The sequence below is a fragment of the Cajanus cajan genome, chromosome 10 (genome assembly GCF_000230855.2).
Source record: "Cajanus cajan strain Asha chromosome 10, NIPB_CcT2T_4, whole genome shotgun sequence".
NCBI classification, from domain to species: domain Eukaryota; kingdom Viridiplantae; phylum Streptophyta; class Magnoliopsida; order Fabales; family Fabaceae; genus Cajanus; species Cajanus cajan.
In genome coordinates this window covers 3,858,586-3,883,277 of record NC_138526.1, presented here as the reverse complement: position 1 = coordinate 3,883,277, position 24,692 = coordinate 3,858,586, and the positions used below count along the sequence as shown (strand labels likewise).

The 24,692-nt window shown below is 32.6% G+C and overlaps 3 protein-coding genes across 3 annotated transcripts; 1 reads left to right on the top strand and 2 right to left on the bottom strand.

The window, feature by feature from the left end:
• Nucleotides 1-2,187: 2,187 nt before the first annotated feature.
• On the bottom strand, nt 2,188-3,543 carry LOC145952279 (uncharacterized). Its single transcript, XM_083064614.1, has 2 exons — nt 3,079-3,543; nt 2,188-2,766 (listed from the first exon to the last, which is right to left on the bottom strand). The coding sequence occupies exons 1-2, from the start codon at nt 3,541-3,543 to the stop codon at nt 2,188-2,190; spliced, it is 1,044 nt and encodes a 347-aa protein (XP_082920740.1).
• Nucleotides 3,544-14,307: 10,764 nt separating this feature from the next.
• LOC109816827 (AUGMIN subunit 1) lies at nt 14,308-16,367 on the top strand. Its single transcript, XM_083066005.1, is given in 5 exon segments — nt 14,308-14,426; nt 14,561-14,695; nt 15,034-15,157; nt 15,778-15,915; nt 16,013-16,367. Coding segments are annotated over 5 exon segments (738 nt in total). The 5' UTR covers nt 14,308-14,322; the 3' UTR covers nt 16,250-16,367.
• A 6,814-nt stretch (nt 16,368-23,181) lies between these two features.
• Nucleotides 23,182-24,470, bottom strand: LOC145952278 (protein FAR1-RELATED SEQUENCE 5-like). Its single transcript, XM_083064613.1, has 2 exons — nt 24,390-24,470; nt 23,182-24,288 (listed from the first exon to the last, which is right to left on the bottom strand). The coding sequence occupies exons 1-2, from the start codon at nt 24,468-24,470 to the stop codon at nt 23,182-23,184; spliced, it is 1,188 nt and encodes a 395-aa protein (XP_082920739.1).
• Nucleotides 24,471-24,692: the final 222 nt, after the last annotated feature.

The window sequence follows — 24,692 nt, the reverse complement described above, 5'->3', positions numbered from 1 at the left end:
CACTGAACACACTTTTTAACGAATTCGACATAGTCAGACTTCAGAGTCGGCCAGTAGTAGCTGGCTCTGAGTATCTTGGTGGCTAGTGTCCTTCCTCCCGAGTAGGAACCGCAGATACCTTCATGGATCTCTCGGATGACATAATCGGCTTGTTGTGGGTCGAGGCATTTTAATAAGGGGGTGGAAAATCCTCTTCTGTATAGCTCTCGGCTCACGACGGAGTACCGAGCGGCTTGGGTTTGGATCTTTCTAGCTTCGATCGGATCGGCCGGTTCTGAGCCGTTAACAATGAAATTCCAGACATCAGTCATCCATGTTTGTGGGGTTTCATCTATCGGCATGCATACTTGTGCGACGCTTGGGGTGGGCAACTCCAAGTGTATTGTTGACCGAAGCTGTCCCGGCTTGCAACTACTTGCTAGCCGTGCTAATTGGTCAGCTCTCTCATTATTCCCGCGCGGCATGTGTCTAACTTGTATCTCTTCGAACTGGTTGCTCATTCCCTAGAAAAGGTGGTAGTATTTGAGCAGGTTAGGGTCTTTTACTTGAAAGTTGTCGTTCATTTGTTCGGTGACAACCTTCGAATCAGTCCAACATGTGATTTTTCTAGCCCCCATCTCGGCTGCTAATCACATTCCGGCCAGCAAAGCTTCGTATTCGGCTTGGTTGTTGGATGCTCGGAAGCCAAAACGCAGTGATTGTTCCAAGGTGATGCCAGACGGGCTTTCCAAGATGATGTCGACCCCGCTACCTTGGCCTTTGGAGGAGCCATCTACACGCATCGTCCAGGTATTGTCTTCAAAATGGCCGAGCGGTGATAGTTCATTGATGAAGTCGGTTAGGCTTTGTGCTTTGATGGCCCCCCGAGGTTCAAAGTGTATATCGAACTCGGAAAGCTCGATTGACCATGCCATCATTCGGCCGGCCAATTCTGGTTTTCGCAGCACCTTTGCAATCGGGCAATCAGTTCGGACCACCACTGGATGACTCTAGAAGTACTGCCAAAGGCGCCTAGCCGCGTATATAAGTCCCAACACGACCTTTTCCAACATTTGGTATCGGCGTTCGGCATCTAGAAGAACCCAGCTTATGAAGTATACGAGCTACTGTTGGCCGTCTTGTTCTTGTGTCATGTCGGCGCTTACGGCCTCGCCAGAAACCGCTAAGTACAGAACTACCTCTCGACCGAGGGTTGGCTTGGCCAGCACGGGCGGGGTGCTGAGCCGTTTCTCGAAGAGTTGAAAAGATGCTTCACACTCGTCTGTCCATTGAAACTGATTGGCCTTTTTCAAAAGACCAAGTATCGGTTTGGAGGTCTCGGCCATGCATGGTAGGAAACGAGATAGTGCTGTCAGTCGGCCATCTAACTTTTGGACTTCTTTCAAGCTTTCTGGGCTTTTCATGTCAATGATGGCCTGACATTTGTCCGGATTAGCTTCGATGCCTCGGCTTGATAACATGAAACCCAAGAACTTGCCGCCCGAGACACCGAACACACATTTGTCAGGATTAAGTCTCATTTGGCATTGCCGAAGCGCGTGGAAAACTTCAGCCAAGTCGGCTACATGGGAAGGCGTGTCAGCCGACTTGACCACCATATCATCTACGTAAACCTCCATGTTTTTTCTGATCTGATTGCTGAAGATTTTGTCTATGATTCGCTGATACGTGGCCCCGATGTTCTTCAGGCTGAAAGACATTACTTGATAATAGTAATTGGCAGATTCTGTGAAAAACTCCGTTTTGTCCTCGTCTCGGGGGTGCATATGGATTTGATTATACCCCGAGTATGCATCGAGAAAGGTTAAGAACCTATAGCTGGCCGCTCCTTCAACCAATCGGTCTATGTTCGGCAATGGGTAGGCATCCTTGGGACATGCCTTATTCGGGTCTGTGTAATTAGTACACATTCGCCACTTGTCGTTCGACTTTTTGACCATGACCACGTTGGCCAACCACGTTGTGTACTGGATTTCTCGGATAAAACCCGCTTCCATGAGCTTGGACACCTCTACTTCAATTGCCTTCTTCCTTTCTTCCCCCGTCTTCCTTTTTTCGTTGGGCAACCGGTTTCGCCTCTCGGCACACTGAGAGTTTGTGGCATAAAAAATTGGGGTCGATCCCTGGCATATCGGCCGGCCGCCATGCAAAGAGGTCTTTGTTTTTTCTAATAACCTATCTGATTTCTCACTTTTCCGTTTCGGACAAGTTAGAGCTCAGGTAGGTCACATGTAGGTCGGTCGGCCTGATAACAATTGGATGTCGGTCTTCAATCGGCTCGACCCTCTCGTCCTGTTCCATGCGAGGGTCGAAGTCCACCATTTTTGGGTCAAGTTCTTGTGCTACTGTGTGTACACGTTTTACCCCACGCGGCTCGGCCGTTTCGAGGTGAGGTAGCTGAAGACTGGCGAAATAACACTCCCTAGCCGCCTTCTGATCGACGTGGATTGTGATGATCTGGCCTGATTCCGATGGGAATTTCATGGCTAAGTGTGGGGTTGACATGATCGCACCCAGCCTATTGAGAGAAGGCCTTCCGAGAAGAATATTGTATGACGTGTTGGCGTGTACAACCACGTACTTGACTGGGATGTCTCGGGCTTCGGCTCCGTCAAAGTAGAAGCGGGTGGATAACTTGATGTACCCTTTGGTTTGGACACGCTCACCAGAGAATCCAACCAAGGGCTCGTTGTAAGGAATCAACTCGGCCTCCGGGATGCCGAGTTGTTTAAAGATGTTCCAGTAGAGAATATCGACCGAGCTTCCCTAATCGACCAACGTCTTCCGAACAATGCAGTTGTGAATCTCGACACTAATAACCATAGGGTCGTCCTGATCAGGGTCGATACCTTTAAAGTCGACTTCGGTGAAAGTGATAGCCGACAATCTTTGCTGAGTGCGTTCAACCGAGTGCACAGTTAGGACGGCTCGGAGGTGTCTTTTTTGGGCTGAAGAGGTAGAGCCGCCACCTGCGAATCCACTAGTAATGGTGTTGATGACTCTTCGGGGCTGGGGTGCCGGTTTGTCCTCCTTTCAGCCCCTCGACCGGCTCTGTTCTCTGTATGGACGTCTTTCGACCTTGTCTTGGTCAGGTTGATCGCGACGATGCCGGCGGTCATCGTATCGGGAAGAACGAGGTCGATCGACGAAATGTTGGAGCTGTCCTTGTTTGATTAAATCTTCAATTTTATCTTTCAGGGTTGCGCACTCCTCGGTCGAGTGGCCGCGATTTCGGTGATACTTGCAAGATTTGGTCGTGTCGGCGCGCGGAGGGGTCGAGGCTCGCTTCGGCACTGCCAGGACCTCTGACGCAAGTGCCTGGTCCAAGACAGTCGATCGACTAGTGTTCAGTGGAGTGTAATGAGAATATCTCGGCCCGCGAGTAGGTTTTTCTCGGGGGACGAGATCCTTGGGGCGGCCGCAGTAAGAGTTTTCGGCTGACTTCTCTACCTTGGTCGCCACCTCGGCCCTGGCTTGGTTGCGAAACTCCGCAAGTTCTTCCATTTGCATGTACTTGTCGGCTCGCCGACGCAAGTCATCCATGTCGGATGGGGGTTTCTTACAGATACTGTTAGCAAACGGTCCCGGCTTCAAAGCAATGGTCAGATGATGAAGGGCGACAGCTGGGTTCAGGTCTCAGATCTCCAATGCCACTTTGTTGAATCAGCTCATGAAAGTCCGAAGGGATTCCTTCTTCTCTTGTCTTATGCTCACCAACGCAAGGGAGGTTAGTTGATGAGGCCGGCTGGTGGCGAACTAGATGGTGAATTGGGAGGCTAAGGTGTTAAAAGAGTCGACCGAGTTGGCCGGGAGACGAGGGAACCAACTCAATGCTCTTCCCTTCAAAGATGTTGGAAAGATGCGACATAGGGCGGCGTCGTCGGTGGTGCTGAGGGTAACCTAGGTGAGGAAGATGTCGATATGCTCGTCGGGGTCAGTGGTTCCGTCATACTTGCCTAACGGGAGGGACTTCCAATGGTCGAGGAGGGAGGATTGCATGATGTTTGGGGTGAAAGGGTGTCAGTGTGCTCCGATTGACGCAATGTACACGGGTCGGCCGGTTACGTGAGCAGCCGATGCGTGGTTTCCTGGGGCGACGGTAGAAGTGTGAGGGAGAGAAGTATGATGTCCGAGCGAGTGGAACGACCCTTGGGTGTGGGTCGGCTTGGAAGGTTTCCACGTGGGATCTTGGTTTTGGTTTTTCAGGGCGGCGTTCTCCTCCCTCAAGGCGGCCATCTCACGAGCGTCTCTCTCTCGTTGCTACTTCATGGCTGCCATTTCTTCCTTCATTTGTCGAACCATCTCGGCCATGTTGGTCTCGTCAACCGTCTCGGCATTGTCTATTTCAGATCGGTGCTCCTCCTCGGATCGGTGGTCTTCAGTGTATGTTCTCCTTGTCTTTGCCATGATGTTCACTCAATGTCTTCTTAAGTCTATCCGTTGGGCCCCACAGTGGGCGCCAAAAAGTACTTGTTTGAGGGCACACTCATAATCTTCTAGTAATTGGAGGGCCGAATGAGAGCTTCGGGTTGATACTTCAGAGGGGGGAGGTACCTGCAAAAGGCACTCCGACGCTCAAGTCAGGACAAGCACGATTCTCTAGGGTAATAAATGAATAATGACATACCTCGTTACGTGTGACTTATTTATACTACCTGTCATGGGCCTGAGCATGGTGGGCCTTCTTTGACATTTACCAAATTAGGTAATACGATGTTAATCGGCTGGGTATGCCTTAGTTGCGTGTTGTCCCTTATTAATCATGATCGTCATTCTAATTATTCTATCTCTGTTGACCTTTGGCCGAGCCGATATGGAACGGCCGAGACGTCATCTTCGACTTTTGGCCGAGCCGATAGGGAAAGGGTACGGTTCTCGGTCCCTTACCAAGCCGAAGTGATATCTGAGCTGCGTCAATATATGATAGGACATGACGTGCCGGTCCACGTGGCCAATCCACGTGGCCAATAGAATCCTTCCGGTACAGCTGTGATTCCTCAAATCCCCAAAAGGTCGGAGGCTCCTTAATTAGATTCTCAATTCTCAACTGTTTAGCTAATCTTTAACTGTTTGATATCATGAATCAAAGATTATTAGGCTACTTGAAAATTATTTTATTCAAACTTGGGTTTTGGATCATCTTGTTGCCAAAAATTATAGTTAAACCAACTCTGAATCTCCACAACCGCCATTTCTGATTTGTCGGTTTATGTATCAATATTATTATTATATGATCCAGAAAATTGTTATTACAAAATTCGGATAGATTTATTATTTGATAAGTTATATAGCTAGTAGCATATTTTAGTCTGTGACATACTTAATTGTTTGACTAAAGAATAAAGATAGTGTATTGCTCCTTTAATATTTATTATTAAATAAATACTATTACTGGCAATGAGGAGGATTGGCTAAGACTCTTGTTTCATATATATATATATATATATATATATATATATATATATATATATATATATATATATATTATTTTTGTTTGTCTTTGTTATTTACTAAGGTTTTTCTTTTAGTTTTGAAGTTCTTTTCGTGTGGACCCATGAACATGGATATTACGTTCCTTGCTTTACTGTTTGTATTTTTTATGCATTGTAACATTATTTTTGAACAAAGCATTCAATCAAAAGGGTTGTTCGGTGCTGCTTGATTATGTTCCTTTCTAACTATATATATTACTACTTCTCAGTTGGATTTCTGGTTAAGCCCAGAGTCTATTAAATTGTGTGTTTTGAAACTTTATTAGTCTCTCGATTCTAAATTTTGATCATTTCAATAATATTAATAGATACAAAGAGTAGGCACTAGCAAAAGCTTGAGATAGTGGGTTATTGTGGGTATGCCATGTATGTTGGTGTTTATGTTTGTATGTACTTTGTCTTTGTGTCAGTGTACGTGCTTTGTTTATCTGTTTGTTTTTGTGTTTGTGTATGTGCATGCTATGTGTCTTTGAATGTCTCTTGTGTGTATCTCTCTGTCTCTGTCTCGTATTTGTGTGTGTTCTTTGTCTATATCTTTATTTTTGTCTTTGTGTATGTGGTCTATGGGTGTGTATCTGTATCTCTGTCTTTGTGTCCATGTTTATGTGTGTGTGCTTCTTGCCAACCAAAAGAGTTGTTTGATGTTGCTTGACTATGTTCCTTTCTGACTACATATATTACTTCTTTTCACTTTGATTTCCTTGTAGTGTTTTCTCATTTTCTGCACATCCGTAGTTGATCAATGAATAGTAGTTATTGTTAGTGTTACCATTGTGCTGTTCTAGCTTTTCATATGCTTTTTGATTTTTGGATATTGATTTTATTTGAGCAAAATATATACTTGAAGAAAATACCGAAGGTTACCTTGTGTACATTTTATATTGGATTTAATTTTTTTCAAGCTATTTGTTGTAAACTTCTGCCAAATATTACTCGATATATTCATTTATTTAATAGAAATTCCGATGATGTTGATAACAGATCCTATAATTTGGACTTAAATTCATAACTTCTGTTTGTACATGTTTTGATGATGTGCCATGTATGATAACTTATTATTTTCAGGCCTTAGTTCTTGGATATTAGTTTAGAAATTATTCTCTTTGTTCTTTTTCTGATTTAGTTCATATTGTTTTTTTGTGCAATACCTCATATATTTTCATTTTTTTACATAGAAATTCTGGTGATGTTGATAACAAATCTTATATTTTGGACTTAAATTCAAAACTTTTGTTTGAACCTGTTTTGATGATGTGCCATGTATATAACTTTTTATTTGCGGGACTAAGTTCTTGGGTATTAGTTTGGAAATTATTCTCTTTTTTTTTTTTTTTGATTTAGTTCATATTTTTCCCTGCGCAATACCTCAAATAAATAGTTGAAGAAGATTTATAATTTAGTACATCTCAATTAGGCATTTGAATTGTATTTCTAACATTGTTTAGAGGTCACTTTACTTCCAATTTAATTGTTTGTTTAGGGAGGTCCAGAGAGTCTAGTCATGTTTGATTTCATTGTTACCTTTTCCATTTAGTTCAATACCTCTTAATTGATATATTGTTTTAATATATATATATATATATATATATATATATATATATATATATTCATTGTACTCTTGAAATAAAAGAGAAATAAATTATAAATGAGATATAAGAATATTTATAAATTATAAATTAAATACTGTTACACTAGTTAATAAAAAGAGAAAGGGTTGATTGTTATTTACAAATAAGACAATTGGAATTTGGAAGAGGAACCATGCATCTCCTAATTTTAAACACCAAATAAAATTAGATTTTTTTGGAAGAGAAAGATTAAAATTTAAATTATAATTAAAATTCTCTATTAATAAATAGATATTTATAAAATTTTGGTGTAAATACACCGGTAGTTGCATTCCTGCTTAAATTCTTTATTTGGGATAAATAAAGTAGTTTTTTTTATTGTAGTCTTATGAAATTACTATTTTTAAGATGATTCTTACAAAAAATTTCTTCTCAATCTTTAGTATTTTGTTTTCATATACTAGTTTTACATATTGTCTTTCCTATTTTTTTTCTTATTAGGATCTCTAGTTGAAGGAAAAGAAGATTTATTTTTATGACTTTATGTTGTGGATGCTACAAGTCTAATAATTATGTATAATTACTAGAATTGTAGCATCACATAAAGTCCATTTTGTTTTAGTGATGGCTCAAATGTTTTTTTTTTTCTTTTTATTTCTAATACAAGTGAATTCTGTAGAGATGAATAAACTATTTGACAGTTTTTGATTCTTGAATTGAAGATGAATAATTCTAAAACAAAAAATGATAACAAAACAGTTATTGATTATAACAAAGAAGGATAAGAAATAGCTTCAGAAATAAATTCTTGAAATCAATATTTCAAAACTTTGATTCTTGAATTGTAAATGAATAATTCTAGAGTAGCAATTGAATATAATAAAGACAAATATGTTGAGGAGTTGTTGTCCTAAAGGCAAAAAAATTCTTATAAATCTATTGGTAATATTCTTATCTTAATATCTTAATGTAAGATATTTCTCTAATCTCTTTTATTTTGAGTATAGAAAGAATCACGTATACTTTCCCTTTTCTAAATGAGCGGGATGATCATAATGAACTGTAGAAAATTTTGGAAGTCATTGACGTGCTCTTAACTTTCCTATCAGACATCCCTTTAGCAAAATCAAGATATAATAAATGACAGATTAAACTTCTATTATCTGCTTAAGCATCTTTATATATTTTTGTTCTTTGTTGTTGGTCATGGTACTCTTCCAAAAACCACATTGAAATTTCCACCTTTTATAAGTGCATACATCATGACACACAAATAAATTTTATAAGTCCCCTTTTTTTAATTGCATTTTCTATGTTTTTTTAATCTCTAGCTAGTGTCATGGATAGTTTTTATGTTATATTATCAAATAATTAATAATTTTTTAATTTGTACTAATGGGTCTCAAAAACTTGGTCGACCTAGACATGCATTATGGGAGGAGAAAAATCCTTGATATGGTCTTTGAAGATAATCGTGTGAGGCTGTACCATTGCAAACATGAATGATATCCACGAGGTAATTTTATTTTAAGCTTTTGATTGAAATAAATTTTCTATTTTTATTTCCTTTATAACTTTTTGATTTTTAATTTTTTCATATTATTATTAATTAAATAATAATTACTAAAAATATTTTATTCAAATAATTTTTTTAATTTAAATGTTAAACATCACTAAATAAAAACATCCATCTTCAAACAACATAAAGGAAAATTATATATTTCTAATTATAAAGTGAGAGATAACTTATGTGCCAAAAAAAGTTTAACCTCTAAAAAATAAGCGAGAGACATGGAATAAATTTATGTTTTCTTTTATATTACTATGCTATTCCTATTTTTTTTTCTTCTCTTTACAATAAAGTATAACATGTAGATAGTGTAGATATGGCAATAATGGTTGATGTAACACCCCAGTTTTCAAAAAGGTTATTGTTATTATTATTAGTATATGGTATTTGATCATAATTATTTTAATAATTATATAGAAATATTATTTTGTACGTTTTAAATAATTATTATTTTGGACAATTATTTTGTATGTATTAAATAATTATTTTTATTAGTATTTTTAAATAAATATTTATATGTTTTAAGAGAAGGTTGATTTTATATGATATTTTGTTATTGAAATTTATTATTATATTTTGGGTCAGAAATATATTATTATTATAGAGGAAAAATATTTTATAATATACATGTATTTATTTTATTTAATTATTTTGAGGAGAAAGAGAAGTGGGTTAGAAGAGAAAGAAAATGGGTTGGGTTGACCCAGCCCAATAGATTAATTTTAAGAAAGGAATCAGGTAGTGTTAACCCTATCTGCCTCATTTGCATTCTGAGGGGTTAGGAAAAAAAAAAAAGAGGAGAAACAAAGAGCTCTAAGGAAGAGTACTCAGGAACGATCTTAGATCACACCAAGACTATCCGTCTTCTTCTCATCCAGGTAAGGGGGAGTGAGAAACGTCGCTCTGGGTGTGGGATTGTATGCTGGGTAGTGGGATTGGCCCTCAATCCTGTGTTTGTTGTATTTTTGTATGCTCATGTATGAGGGATTTCTCCCAATTGTATCTATTTTGCTTATTATTTTTCTTATATGCAATTAATTGTATGATTTGAGATCTCTATGGGTTCTTATGGGAAACCCTATAGAAATAGGCAAAATATGAATATTTTCTGTTTTGCTATCTGACTGCTCTATTGTATTCTTTGTTGAATATAATGTGTAAGTATGTGATTAATTTTGAGAATAAATATGTTTTGATATGATTTAGAGTGCTCTGTGGGTTTCTACTGGAAACCTTATGAGAAAACAAGCAAAATATAAATGTTTTCTGTTTTGCTTTTTGAATGTTCTGTTACGTTCCTTGTGTGATGTATAATGTAAATATGTATTTAATTTTATAAATAAACGAGTTTTGATATAAATTAAAGTGCTCTGTGGAGGCTTTGTGAATATGATGAGATAATATGAAATGTGATAATGAAATGTGATGACGAAATGTGATGATGTGAAATGACCATGGGAAATGATAATGTGATATGAGAATGCATAGAGTCGTGATTGACATGCATCATTTGCATAAGTGTTTTAAGAGTACGATATGGAATACACCGCCAGAGAAGGCCCCCTAGTGTAAAAGCTTTGGGGATTAGTCCTTGGGGATAGCTCGGTTTGGAAGTCTCAGTCTCGCCCATTGTGTGCATGGGATGTATCTTGCGCGGCTTAGCTATCCCGACGAGACCCTGGTAGTATATCCTTCTAGTGAGAGTGCGCAGAGGGTGTGACCCGACATGTACTCCTAGACTACTCTTCGTGTATTGCTAGCGGCAATATGCCATGTGATGTTTTACTGGCGCCACATGCATGATAATATGTAGTCCGTGTCCATGCATATGCATTCTTAATGTTATATGATAAAGTGATGGTTTATGTCTTGGATGAGTGTGATGTTATTATTAATTTATCTATGTTATACTTGTTTTTGTTTGTGTTTGGCTATTTGGCATATATTTCTACACTGTGAGTCAGAGTGAGATGTTTCTCACTCCCTTTTCTCTTGTGTTGTTTTCTCTAACTGTCATACAGGTTATTATCAGCATGAGACTGAGGATGTTGGTGATGAAGCTTAGGCTTCTATGTTGGGATTTGCTCTGATAGGACATGTGACATCGGGGCTTAAATAAGATTAGATTGGAATGTTATTTTTATTAAATCATTTTGAAAAAAACTCAGTTTCATTTCCTTGTAATTTCTTTACATGTTATTTGGATTAAGTTTATGAATGTGAACTCTTTACCCTTATGTTGTTGGAGATTTGATCGTCTTATGTTGAAGAATTGTATTTTATTTTATTTATTTTATACAATTACTATATATGTATGTTGGGGTAGAGAGTGTCACAGTTGAAATACTTATTTGTTTGCTTAAACTTGTTCAATAAGATATAGATTTAAATTTTAAATTTTGAACTTGAATTGAATTAATATTTTTAACCATTGAGACTAGAATAAGTTATTAATTTTTAAATAAAACTTATAGAAAAGATCATGTCTTAGTATCCGTTTTCAAAATAATTAGAAGCTGTCACAACATATATGAAGTTTATTATATTCTTTTAATATGTAATATAAGAAAATAAATTGTTTTCTCTCTATATATATTAATGGTCCTCTATTTATTAATGGTCCATTTATTTAATTTAAAAATAAATAAAATAAATATTTTTCTATTTTTCTTTATGCATGTCTAAACCGAGTATTTTAAAAGTAAGTAGCTTTTTATTTTTTAAGAATTAAATAATTATTTTATAATATTTTTTAAAAGTTTAAACAAATTGTTTGAATATCGATTATGGCATTCAACTTTATAGAATAATTAAATAAAAGAACTTTTGAATTACTAGTATTTATTTAATGGCATAGAGTTAAAGTAAAATATCCAAAATTTTAAATTTAAACTTTAGAATCATTAATCGTAATTTTACCAGTAAAAAAATTAGAAAGTTTTTATAAAAATTAAGTGCACTGAAAACACAATTTATTTCTATTTATGTAAACTTTTGAAAAGTTTATCTCATCAAAATATTATAATGAGATATTCATATATCATTATTGTTTGTAATACTACTATTAACCATGTATATAGTGTTGTGAATATTTTGGTTTATGTTGAACAACTTTTTAAAATACACGTAATAGACAATATAAATTCTGATACAACCTGATTTTTTTATGTTAAAAAGAAGGGAAATATATATAAAATCTAAACAAATTTATTGTCTAAAGTAAAATTACAAAATATAAACATTAATTAAAAATTAACAAGTAAAATTGAAATTTTAGTAAATTTATAATCTATACACAATTATACTTCACCCATCTACTTTATCTTTCACTTTAGGAAAAAATATTAATTATTCAATTAACAACTTTATATTAATTCAATTTTTCAAATCAAATCATTTATTTTTTATTATTTTGAATGAAATCAAATCATTTACTCTTTTATAACAACTTTATATTAATTTAATTCTTCATATACAATATATGCAATCGAACCTTTTGTTTTAATGAATTTCCAGAATACGTACTAAAAATTGCTAAAAATAATTGAATCTTTATTTTATTTTAACAAACAGTACAAACTTTTGGAATTGCTGCTGAAAATGAATACATTTTATTTTAACAAACATAGCATATTGAATATGGACTATGTTGTGATGTTTGCTTTTAAAAAAAAAAATGTTAACTATCCTTTAAAAGTATAAATTAATAATTATTTAATTTAATAATTATAGAAAATATAATAATATATATTGCCTTATAAATTAAATTATATATTATAAAAAATTTTGTTTGAGCCTTTTAATTTTTTTTTTGTTTTTTAAATGATCATTATTAATCTATTTTTATTTTAGTTCGTGTAATAATTTATTCATTTTGAATAAGTTTTTTTTAAATGAATTTGTAAGGATTAAAATAAATTTATTCATATATTTACAAAGACAAAAATAAAAAATAAATATATTACAACGACTAAAATAAAATAACAAGAATATATCTATACTAATCTATACTAATATATAAAGGGGATACCCTTTGTGGTAACTACCTTGGTCTCCACTTTTCTTGACCATTATACCCTTTTATTTTAAAAAATAATAAAAAAAAAATTAATCAAATTTAATAACTTTAAACTAATGAATCTATACTTCTATACTAATATATAAATAGGATATCACTTTCAATAATTACTTTCAGTTTTTCTTTTTACATTAATCATTTTATCCTTTGTTTATTTTTTAATAATTACTTTTTTATGAGTAATTTCTCATTGTTTTAATTTTTTTTTCTTTTAATACAATTGTCGACAAGACACGATAATTAGATTTTTTAATATTCTTTTTTACTTATACTCATACATAATCAACTCTTATATATTAAATATAAATAATCATTTTTTAATAATTATTTTTAATTAGGTTTTTTAATATTCTTTTTTATGGCAGTGTTTTTTAATTTTGATCTATTTTAATTTTTATTTATCATATTTATTTATAAATTAAATTTTAACATTTTAAAAAAATTATCAATAATTATAAATAATCATATATCATGATATAAGTTCTTTATCATAAATTTAAAATATTATTTATATTTTTAAATATAACTTTAATAATCATATATTTTTAATAACTTTAAACTAATGAATCTATACTTCTATATTAATATATAAATAGGATATCACTTTCAATAATTACTTTCAGTTTTTCTTTTTACATTAATCATTTTATCCTTTGTTTATTTTTTAATAACTACTTTTTTATGAGTAATTTCTCATTGTTTTAATTTTTTTTTCTTTTAATACAATTCATGCACATAGTCGACAAGACACGATAATTAGGTTTTTTAATATTCTTTTTTACTTATACTCATACATAATCAACTCTTATATATTAAATATAAATAATCATTTTTTAATAATTATTTTTAATTAGGTTTTTTAATATTCTTTTTTATGGCAGTGTTTTTTAATTTTGATCTATTTTAATTTTATTTTTCATATTTATTTATAAATTAAATTTTAACATTTTAAAAAAATTATCAATAATTATAAATAATCATATATCATGATATAAGTTTTTTATCATAAATTTAAAATATTATTTATATTTTTAAATATAACTTTAATAATCATATATTTTTAATAACTTTAAACTAATGAATCTATACTTCTATATTAATATATAAATGGGATATCACTTTCAATAATTACTTTCAGTTTTCCTTTTTACATTAATCATTTTATCCTTTGTTTATTTTTTAATAACTACTTTTTTATGAGTAATTTCTCATTATTTTAATTTTTTTTTCTTTTAATACAATTCATGCACAGAGTCGACAAGACACGATAATTATTTTTTGTAATATTCTTTTTTACTTATGCTCATACATAATCAACTCTTATATATTAAATATAAATAATTATTTTTTAATTATTTTTAATTAGGTTTTTTAATATTCTTTTTTATGACAGTTTTTTTTAATTTTGATCTATTTTATTTTTTATTTATCATATTTATTTGTAAATTAAATTTTAACATTTTAAAAAAATTATCAATAATTATAAATAATCATATATCATGATATAAGTTCTTTATCATAAATTTAAAATATTATTTATATTTTTAGATATATTTATTTATGTAAATTTTAAATAATAATTTATATATATATATTAATTTATTATAAGTACATATGCTAAAATATTCGTTGATTAATTTTGACACAACATTCAATTTTATGTATAATTTTGCCAATGTGGCTAACTTGTTGAATATAAGAGATACTGAAATGAGTAGGTGGGTTTTTTTTTTTTTTTTTGCTTTCACCATTGTTGGTTTGGTTTGTCTTTTGTTTCTGTATCAAAATTTGAATTTTGAATTTTGAATTTTGAATTTTGAATCTTGAACTCACCCTGGAATCTGTGTTTTAGCTTTCTTGTAGCAATGGGTGATATTTCCCTGAGGAAAACTGGAGTGGAGGAAAAAAGGGCTGAAGTGAACAAGGAATCCAAGCGTCTACTTGATTACACCAGAAAGGCCATAGCCAGGCTAACATATTTAAAAAGGTACATTTTTTAATGAGTTGAACGTGGTTTTAAATTGCAATTGTCAAAATTCCAGAGCGTTGTTGTTGTGGAAGCCTCCAAAGTTCAAAACTGCAAATTGCATACTGCAATTTAAAACTATGGAATTGAGTGCTTTTATGTATTCATTGTGTGTTCTAGATTGCAGTAGCCTTGCAAATTTCTGTTGCTGTGTGGCTGATGCTGTTTGCAGTAATGACCTGATGTGGTTGTTCTGGCCACATTACATGATGTCACCCTAGATAGTATATTAAAACTTCTTGACATGATGCGCTCTTGTTTTATTTTTGCTAAATTTACTTGAAGCAATTTTTATGCAGAACACTTGCCCAGTTAGAAGACGAGGTAGCTCCATGTGAGGCTCAGATGGAAAGTTGAAAAACGAACTTGAAAGTAATGGCGTTAAAAGAGAACCAGTACTTGCAACAATGTGCCAACTACAAGGTATGGCGTCTTTTTTATCTTGTGTGGGGGAGGTATGGATGATCCAGAAGTTAGTTCTTTGAGGTGAGATATGTTGGTAATGTATACGATATTGGGTATTGGATGTTGGATTTATCTTTAATGTGCAAGAGATATATCTAGATAAAGAAAAGGAATGGGATTGAGAACAACTAGAAAAAGTAGTGGAAAACTTTAGTCATTGAGGAAAAAGGGAATCATTCCTTATCCACTCAATCTCTTTTACACTATGATGGGTATGATATTATCCCTAAAGTTTGTTATTTGTGTACTTCTGATGAATTTTATTTCTTGCTATGTTTATAGTTTGTTCTTGATATAAGTTATTAATTGTTAGTTGTACTCTGCAGTTTTTTTTAGTACACTTTGTATACAAGATCTGGATAGTTGGCTGACTGTAAAAGATGTTATTGTTATTTTTATAGTAGTCGCCATGCTTTCATCATAGGCTGCAGTCTAGGATATTTATGGTGAATTTTTGGCTTACCCCTGCTACCATTAATAAATAACATTGGATTGTTGTACTCTACTCTGTTATTCTATCAAGTTTTCTTACACTAATGAATTCTGATCTTTTACATGCTGAATAACATTTGGTGCAGGCGGTGCTAAATCGTGCAGGTTATACCCCAGAGGTTAGCCATAGGGTTTTAGTTGAAATGGCAGAGCATAGAAAGGAGCTGGAGAAGAAAACTAAGCCCATCCTTGATACTCTAAGGAGTTACCAAGATTTGCCTCCGGTATTTCATGTTTTGCTTGCATTCTGTTATATTTCTTGACTGTTGTAAAACTATGTTGTGTTTATTCTTATATTTTTTGTTGGTTGGAATTGTCCAGGATAAAGCTTTGGCTGCCTTAGCAATTGAGGATAAGAAAAGGCAGTATGCTGAAATAATGAGACACTCCAGTATTTTGCCTTGTAGAAGCAAAATTTTCATCAGAATCTCCCTGTATAATCACCTGCAAATTTTGGAAGAGACGGCACCTACAAATTCAGATATCATTTCCCCACTGCCAAGTTTCTCAACAAATTCAACAAAGCATCGTCTCTCCACAATAAATTGCTCCCGCTGATTTTTTAACTTCTTGTTGAGGTCAACAAGTACATCTATGTCCTCTTGCATTTCAATCCTTTGCTTTTCAAGATGTTTTTTATTCTCATCAGCTTCTTGTATAAATAAATGGGAAATTTGACAAGAAATTCTAAAAATTAACTTTATAAAGAATGAAAAAATTGATATATCATAAAATCATAAATACATTTAAATAATAAAATTTAAACCTTGTAAATAAAAACACTTAGAAGAGATTTTAAAAAAAAAATAATTTTATAAATGGTATATCATAAAAACCAAAAACACATTTAAATAATTAGATTTTAACCATGTTAAAAATAAAGGTAATTGTTGAATTTAAAAAATAAAAAGTAAAAACCGTAAGGGTTGGCAACAATGCCACCTACGACACCATCCTCCAGAGCATTTTCGTTAGGGAAAACGTTCCCCCAAAGCCATCCTCCAGACCTCTGAAGGAAGGGTTGGCAAAGGGGGCGCACAGTTGCCGGAAATCGCAGGAAGATGAATGTTTTTTTTTTTTTTGGTAATTATTATTCATTATTTGTTGACCACTCTTTTTTTATTTTTTTATTTCTTCTGTTGTTTTAATGTCTGAATAGTCTTTTTTTATTTGTTGACCACTCTTCACGTTTGCAAGACAATTTACGTGGAAATTATAATTTTTTGCTTCTCATAAACGTGAATTTTCACGTCCAAAAGCTAAAGCAAACACGCACTTTGTATTTTTCTGTAGAGGGGGGTGACGAAAGATAGTGAGAGAATATCAAAGAAAAGAAGATTCTTTTTTATATGGTTTTTGATGCTTTGTTTACAAATTTGTCTCAGTTTATTTTTTTCTTGATATTTGACTTGACTCAAAATAATGTTCTTGTTCTTATACTTCTTTTACAAATCTCTCTTTCAAGAAGAGTTTTTTTTTTTTTGTGAAGGGCAGTGATGGATAGTGAGAGCATATCAAAGACAAGAAGATGGTTTTTAGGAACAGTGAGAGCATATCAAAAGACAAGAAGATGGTTCTTGATATATGAATGCAAGCATCATATCAAACCTTGTGAATCTTTATGAATATCCCTATAATTCTTGATACACATTTAATCATGTATATAAGATACAAATCTATGGTTTTTGATACTGTTAAAATCTCTGTTTCAGTTTAATTTCTTCTTTGATAAAATTGGTGGATTTTTTGCAACTCCTTGATCTGAAGATAATGCTATGTGTAAGGTACTTCTTTAATTATGAGGTTAGTATCTTTTTTCACTGAGTTGGGCTTTGAACCATAAATTTTTAGTCTGTCTCAAATATTTTAAGGTGGACGTTGCCTGTGAAAATTGACTAGTATTGATTGCTCAAACTTGATGAATCTTTATGAATATACCCATGGTTTTGGCTACAGATTTAATTAGGTATATAACATACAAATTTATGTTTCTTGATGAACTTATGATTTTCATACTTTTGTTACAAATCTCTGTCTTGATTTAATTTCTTCTTGATTCAGATTGTTGGGTTAATTTCAACTCCTCGGACTCAAGAAAATACTATGTACAAGGTATTTCTCTAATTGGGAGGTTAATATCTCTTTCGTTTAAATAGGGCTTTGACCATAAAATTTGTCATAAATTGCTTGAAATGTTTTTTTTTCTGTTTCAAGACGGTAACTTACTATTTATTTACAGGCAACATCATGTCTTATTCAATTATGTTTTGCCTTCTAGACAGAGTGATTTGCCCATTTTAGCTTGATTAGTGTTAATCAAATCCATAATCAATACTCAATCAAAAAAGTAATTTTTCTATCACATGTATCTTGTAAATATTCTTGGATTCAATAATTAAGATTTGAATTTGCCATTGGGCGGGATTTGATGTCATGCATATTCTAAAATAGAATTATTTGATAAAGTGACAATATAATGAGCACATTGTTAGAATAGCTTGTTTAGGAAGTCACTTAATATTTATATATTTTACTGTACTTCTCTGACTGTATTTTTCCTTGGTGTAACAGCATAGGCTTTTAGCCCCTGCAACTTTTGTATTTCCAAAATACTATCTTCATATATAATAGAAATATTCAGATCAGTGTAGTAACACTCTTTTGCCTATCTGTCTCAATATTCAAGTTACGTATTAATAATAAAGCTATAAAACTTGCCTTACTTGATTTTTTTTTTTAATGGATGCAAGTAGCTATGCATACCACTCCTACTACCCACCACTTGATATATTGTTTCAATGCAAAGATTGTTTTTATTTCATTTAAGTTAAAACATAACTATATTGAAAAAAATATAGATTAAATTTGATCCCATAATTTTCTTAATTTTTTTTTAATATATTTAATTTTATTAGATATAATTTTTGAATCATACATATTTCTATTTATATATTTTTAAAAATTTTCCATATCTATAGTCAAATATTTTTATGTGTCCTGTATGTACTAATGATGGCTAATCTTTTATTTTAATCTATTTTTTGAAAAAAAATCTTTAAGACTCTTGTCCGTTACAAAAAAAAAACAATTTTTTTTATTGATTATATATAAATTAAAAACTTCATTAGTCATAGAATATTTTTAAAAAATTATTTTACACCACTCTTTGTATTTTAAATTATTGCATACATTTTTAATTTATTTAGTGAACTATTTATCTGGTAATATTTTATTTTTTACTTTTTTAGATATGCATTATTACATAAATATTATTTGTTAAAATATTAATTTCTTAAAACATCAATTTTGGTTAAAATATTACTTCTATTTTAAAAAGAAATTTATCTTAATTAAATATTTATAATAAAAATCAGAAGTTAGTCCATATAATGAATTAAGCATGAAGTAAGTTGATTTCTAAAATGAATTAAGATGATTTTTTTATAGTTGAATTTTTTTATTTATTTATAAAAAAATTAGGCCATGGACAGACCCTAACTTATAGGGTTTTGTGGGCTTTTATACTTGATGAATTTTTGGCAGATGATTAACACATCTCCACTGTCGTATAAACACACCTCCTTTTTAAAAAAAATATATAAAATATCTAAATTACCCTTAAAAAAAATAAAATTCCTAAATTTACACCTCCCTTCCCCGTACCCCTGTTCCCCGCACTCCACACCCCCCTTCCCCGCACCCTTACACCCCACACCTCCCTTCCACTACAAAAAAAAATGTGTGATTTGTGGCAGTTATTTTAGCAGCTTGTGGCGGTTTTTAACCGCAACAAATTGCGGCGTCATTAAAAAATGTTTGTGAAAAAGAAAACTCAATCTCTTTGTGGCGGTTTGAAACCGCCACAAAATGCATTTTTATATCACACTTTTTCATCACTTTCGCACACTTTCTCTTTCTTGGATTCATATTCGCACTTCCCCTCTCTCTCTCTCGTTACCTCTTTCACCACTTCGTACTGCACGTAACTCATTGAATTCACACTTTCCTAATGTTGCGATTCGATCACTCCCTACTCTAACAGGGACGGAGTATAACTATAGAAGCGGGAAGAAGAAGAAGTAACTCCTCATTACTTCTTATTCGACTTCCAGGAGGAAGAAGCAAGAATCAGGTGCGACATTTAGGTTTCCTATCATAGTTGTTCAATAATCAATAATCAGAGAAGATCTTATTCTCTGATTTTCAATAATCGCTATCAACATAGGAATATCACGGATATTAGGGGTTATACTTTATATAATCAATCACAACCAATTTTCCTATTCTTCCAATCCTCGCAGCGCATTTAACACCTCGAAGCTGAATTGGAATAAATTGGAAAATCATAGAACTAGGTAACTTAGGAATTATGACTATTGTATTATATGGAGGAGTCGTAGGATGGCATGAGGATTTGTTGTTTTGTTTGTGTATGAAACTAATGGCAGCCTGTGAATTTTAAGTTTGATATCTTATCCTCCTGCGTTGTATCAGTAACTAGGTGGAGCAGAAGAGGGAAAATTGACCAACAAAGCACTTTTCAGGTTAATCAGTTGCTTGATTAATAATTTGTTCATATATTATTGTATATAGTAAATTACACAGTACCCCTTGACACATCCTGCTTTTCTTATCCCTACACTAACTTCCTTAACTATTTGAAAAATATTGCACTAACACTCCCTTAGACATTACACAAACCTCTCTTAATTGTTTGAAAAACATGACACCATGCCCCCCTATAAGGAGATTATTTTAAACATTTAAAAAGCAGAGGTTGTGTGCAATCTCGCGAAACCTCGAGAATGTCAGTGTAAGTTACTCTATTGTATACCTGTTGTCATATATTGTGTGAAGTATAGACCTAACAAGTTGTTGTGAAGAGGATTTGGGGGTTTACGAGAAGATTCTTCATTCTTGCGGTGAAGATGTTGTGATATCATACACTGGTTTGCTGTTATTTTTTTGTACAATTAAATTGGCCCTTTGTTGTGAGAGGATGTGTTCTTGTTTTCTGCATAGACACTTGTTTAAACTCTGTGCCATAGAAACTTTTGATACTGCTGTTAGTAACTCAATGAGTGTTATACATGTTTTCCAGTTTTTATTGGAAGACTGATAAAGATGACATAAGGATTAGGGTGTAAACAAGGAAGCTCTGCTTTATAATTATGTATTTATTAAGATTGTGCAGACATTGCGACTTTGTTCAGTTGTGGAGTTAATCAGTTCTCAACTTTCATAATAGCATAGGATTTTGTTTCATGTAGTATGAGGATGTTGTATTCCTATGAAGCATAGACACCTCTCCTGTTTGAAATGTTACAGTGGTTTCCAACTACAAGATATGTTGGACACTCCTCATTAGATGTCAAATTAAAACAATGTTTTTTTTGTCAGTTTATACACTTGAGCTGATACCTTCATATGACTCAGACACTTGAGCCAATACTTCCATATGGATGAACACACTAGTATTATTAAAATATTAAAATTACGTCTCCCACTTCTTTCTTTTTTATTTTTTCCTTTCATAGGGCTTATTATTATAGAAGAAAAAAAAGTAAATATACATGAATGTATGAAAATTGTTTATTAATTCTTTTGTTATTGACTTGTTTCAATTCATTTGATTTCGAGTATTTCTGTGTGTCTCCCACCATATCACCTTTCAAATAACATTTTTCTTATAATTAGAGGATAAACCCTATGTAGTCTCTTTCTGAATTAAGCATAATTTATAGTATCAAAACATTATTGAGAGTTGCAATAAGTTCTGTTTTGTCTTCTCCATGATCCTATGGGAGCTATCTTCCAGTGTATTTTGTTTTTGGCACTACTTCTGATTTGCTGAACTCTGGTGCAAAAGAATGTGGATTTCATTTGTTGGTTTAATTCCTTTCTTCAGATCAGTTTAACATAAATAATTGAGGTATTTTGGTCGAAATTAGCTTTGTCATATTTAATTTAATATCTGGCAGTATACTTGAAAAGGCTTTACTTATGCATATGTGAGTTCCACTGCTTCTTGTAGGATTGAATTGAACCTTAAATAAGTCAACTATAGACAATAAGTTGTGTGCCTGATTTGTCCCCAGTCTCAATTGGTGGATATGGTCTATTGTTTATTGACTAGTCTGCTTGAGTAAATAAGCAGTACGTTCATTAGTTATAAAGCTAGTGTATATCCTTTGTGGGATTGGTAAAACATCTGCATCCTAGATTGTCCCCTCATTGACCCTGGCTTGGGACTTGAGTGCATAACATTACAACTTTCATTGCGAGGTTGGTTCCAGTTGCTCTTGAGCAAAGCCACATAACCATGATTGGAGTTAGATTTTTTTTTCCATAGCAAGACTTCCTTGTGACCTTGCGCTATATTGTTGTACAATCCTTATCATCTCTGTCCATTTTTAGTTTAATTATGCATACTTTAGTGTATCAACATGCTCCCAAAAAGAAGGATCACGCTTAGTTGATCTATCTCTCTTTGACCCTGAACCCTTTGGTGCACCCTTTGTTTTTACCTTTTCGGGAGGTGGATACAATGAAGTTGTATCAGGAAATGCTAGCTCACGTAATTTTTCAAGTATACTTACTTTTCCAACATTATCAACTTCCATAAATCGCTTTAGCAAAGCATCTATATAAGGTTGCAGTGATAACACGTTACCTTCATGGTTTTTCCCTTGGTCACCAAAATTTAACCTCCTCCAATGACTATGAATTGTATCTAAGGGAATTGGTTGACACATTGTACTGTATCTAGCAAGCTCACATGCGCAAGGTAAACCATGTGTAGTTCGAATTGTGCAACCACATATAGAACTATCAATACCAATGGTCTTAACCCGATCATATTGGTAAGCTATATGACTTAATGCGTTCCTCGATACAAATCCACGCAACTTAATGTAAAATGAATTATTGTGTCTATGTTCCACTACATTTATACTTTTCTCGAATGATGCTTTAATCTCTGTGTGTTGTAGTGTAATCATGTTATTCATAGCATCCCAACAATTACACATATCCCCTCTACTATGTTGAAGAAACCTCTTCAACCTCCAATGTGCAGCCTCAACCCTATTAAGTAACACATAATAACTAAGTTAATAATTATAATAATCATTATTATATAAATAATTAGCATGATAATAATAATAATTAACATAATATTTTTGACATAATTGTTATAATAACAAAAAATAGCATAATAATTATAATATATTTTCATGATAAATTATTTGAATAAAGTAATATTTATAATAATAAATTAGTAGTAGTAGTAATAATAATAATAATAAAAAAAAGAATTATTAACATAATAATAATTGTATTTAAATTATTAATTATCATACTAATAATTATAATATATTTTGATGATAAGTTATAAAAATATAAATTTAAGCTTACCTGTTGGTTGTTGTGTTACCCAAATGCATCACCTTATTTGTCCATGCAGTGACAAATTTTTCCTTGTGAATCAACTATGAATCTCTCACATAATCATTGAAAATAGGAAAATTTGAGCAAACCTTCTCAAATAATGTCAAACGTTGCACATATTGATCTTCATTAGAAGAATTCATAACATCATCCCATGCATCCATTACTAAGTCCCATTTCTCCTTTGGATAAACCACCATCTTGCATTTAGCCTTCACATTCTTGTTGATGTGAAAACGACATAACAAATTAGTAGAGCTAGGAAATATCATTTGTAAGGCCTTCATCATACCAAGGTCTCTATCTGTTACAATCACTTGTGGTGTATGATTGTCATTAGTAATCAATCCTTTTAACTTTTGTAGTGCCCAAGTGAAGTTATCAACTCGCTCAGACATCACATAAGCAAATGCCACAGAGAATGTTAACTCTGTTGAAGTGACACCAACAATCTCAAGTAATGGCAACCCATATCTGTTGGTTTTATAAGTACTATCTATGAGTAAAATAGTATGAAAAGTACCAAAAAGTTTAATGGAGTCTGGATGTGACCGAAATATATCTTTGATAACATCAGAATTATCCACCTTTCTATACCAGTACACATATTTATCACGTTCTAATAATTTCAACAGATGTTGCATTTCTGTTCTAGAACCTTTCAGAGAGGATCGATAAGCTTGTCGATAATTGTAAATGTGTCTAATAGTACTAACATTATGCACATTACGATCTTTCAATGTAAGTAGTATGTTTCTTGGCTTTACCATGTTCTTTGTCATTTCACCAACTAAAGACTTCTCTTCAGCACTCAATCGACCAGCAAATGAATGACCCACTAATGTTTCCGCTAAATCATGGTTGTGATAACCACACATTATCTTAAGGGTCCATCCTCCAGCCTTTTTTGAAGTTGTTCCCCTTAGTTTGAAAGGACACTCACATTTTTTGGTACTAGCCACCCTATTAGATAATGCATTTTTGTTTGATCTTCTAAATTTTCCACTTCTTTCACAACTCAAAATTACAAATGTCTTCCTTTTATCACGTCCTGTATTTGTATCTGACCTAAAAATAATAAGGACAAATCCACTTTCTTTTGCAACATGTCGTGCCCAATCCAACATAGCGTCTCGAGATGGAAAAACCTAAACATATAAATAGAAACACAATTATTATTATTATTATTATTATTATTATTATTATTATATATTGATAACTTAACAAAAATAATTGATTGTTCAATTACCTCTTTAGTGTTAAATACACCACTACAGTCAATAGTCTTATTTGTTGTTCCATTGGTTGATATATTCCTCACCTCAGACATTTTCCTAACATGTATTTCATGTGCACATATAAATAAAAATAAAATATTAAATAAATAAAACTATAATGAGAGATTAAAAAAATATAACAATTGTACTAAAAACAAAAATATAGTATTTTAGAATATAACATATGAGCAAGTTTGTAGATATGATCGAAAAAGGGGAATAATATGAAGAATTTATTGCGAAAAGTACTTTCTGGAATATGGTACATTTAACTT

Excerpts from the sequence above, each read along its gene's own strand:
- LOC145952279 (XM_083064614.1), bottom strand. The coding sequence starts at position 3,543 with ATGGATGACTTGCGTCGGCGAGCCGACAAGTACATGCAAATGGAAGAA. Across the intron at positions 2,767-3,078 it reads ATCAACCTGACCAAGACAAG|GGAAGCTCGGTCGATATTCT; the intron begins GTCGAAAGACGT and ends TTGGTCGATTAG.
- LOC145952278 (XM_083064613.1), bottom strand. The coding sequence starts at position 24,470 with ATGTCTGAGGTGAGGAATATATCAACCAATGGAACAACAAATAAGACT. Across the intron at positions 24,289-24,389 it reads GTGTATTTAACACTAAAGAG|GTTTTTCCATCTCGAGACGC; the intron begins GTAATTGAACAA and ends TTATATGTTTAG.